The sequence below is a fragment of the Lolium rigidum genome, chromosome 7 (genome assembly GCF_022539505.1).
Source record: "Lolium rigidum isolate FL_2022 chromosome 7, APGP_CSIRO_Lrig_0.1, whole genome shotgun sequence".
In the NCBI taxonomy this organism is placed as follows: Eukaryota; Viridiplantae; Streptophyta; class Magnoliopsida; order Poales; family Poaceae; genus Lolium; species Lolium rigidum.
The window spans coordinates 61518919-61520339 of NC_061514.1; the positions used below are offsets into that span (position 1 = coordinate 61518919).

Consider the following 1421-nt stretch of genomic DNA (forward strand, 5'->3'; position numbering starts at 1 on the left):
TGGCACAAAGCGGACGGGCATGGGCGGGGGCGGCGCTTGCCGAGTCGGCACGGGCGGGGACGGGCACAGCCACGGATGGGGCGAAGCTGGCCGCGGGCGTGGCCTGCCAGGACGCCGCCGGAGCTTCGTCAGCCGGAGCCGCGGTACGGCGGGCGCGGGTCAGCTGGCTGGTTCTTGCCAACTAGTAGTAGTATAGCCGGAGAAGAGAAATAGGGATTTGGGTCGCATGCGCGTCGTTGGGGAAAAAATAAAGCCACGGACGTCTCGCCTGCTCCACGCCTCCGTAGGGCGATCCAAACAACCGCAAAATCGGACGCCAAAACACCGTCCCGTCTGGCCGCTATGGCTGGAGACGCCTCTTATCGTCGCCTGTGGATCCGGCTTGCGTGGCCCCCGGCGGCCGTCGAACCAACGACCGCACTCCACCGTGGCCCATGCGTGAATAAACAAATCCAACCACTCCTTCGCCCAGGGTTTTACTCTAGGCTTTGCCATCCACGGCCATATATACCCAGCCTTCCGATTCCTTGAGAACTCAGCTCAGTAACCAAACTCACCTCTTCATCCATCCCCACGCCGAAAGGCAGCAGCGCCCGGCGGAGCAACTGCTCGCTCAAGCTGAAGCGCGACCAGTCCTCCCAGGAAGAAGCCATATACCATGGCCTGCTCCTTCTTCTTCGACGCCGAGCCGGTCGGCGAGCACGGCATGCCCGCACTGGACGCGTGCGCGCTGTGCGCCAAGCCGCTCGCGCGCGACTGTGACGTCTTCATGTACAGAGGGGACACCCCTTTCTGCAGCGAGGACTGCCGCCACGAGCAGATGCGGCTCGACGCCGTCTGCGAGAGGCATTCTCCCCGGAGGCTTCAGCTGTACTCGTCCGGGACGACAGAGTCCCATCGCGGCCAGCGAGCGCCCAGGAAGGTGTCGATCGCGAGCTAGCCGGCTGGCCGGAGCACGTGGTCGAACCGACGAGATCTGTATTCTGAAGAACCCACGATTTGGTGAGGCATCTGATGCCTCTGGCGCTCTTGCGGCAGCGTAAGCCGGCGATGCAACTCGGCGCTTCCTACCCAGGGGCGGCAAGGCCGGAGGCACGAGGCATAGTTGCCCGTAGGAGACTTGTTCATGGCGAGTTATTTAAGCTGCCCACCAATTGTTTTGAGTGGAAACGAAATAGAAGAGGGCCATAGGTCTGAAGAAATCGATCCAACATGATTCAGTGTGATTTAACTTCAGTTTGACCAGTCTCCACTCGTGCGCCCTTTCTTATTTCTGTTTTAGTTAGTCGCCCTCTCTTATTTTGTTTCCCTTGTAAGTTATTGAGAGACTAAATCCACACACTGCGAATGACCATTCTTTGTCAAAGAGAATATCGTCTCTCACGATCAATTGTTGTTGGACTAAATTTTGTCAAGGTTTT

The 1421-nt window shown here is 58.8% G+C and overlaps 1 protein-coding gene across 1 annotated transcript; it reads left to right on the forward strand.

The window, feature by feature from the left end:
• The first annotated feature begins 601 nt into the window (after window positions 1-601).
• On the forward strand, window positions 602-940 carry LOC124669646 (FCS-Like Zinc finger 3-like). Its single transcript, XM_047206222.1, has one exon. It carries the CDS (start codon window positions 659-661, stop codon window positions 938-940), a length of 282 nt encoding a protein of 93 aa, XP_047062178.1. The 5' UTR covers window positions 602-658.
• The last annotated feature ends 481 nt before the right edge of the window (window positions 941-1421 follow it).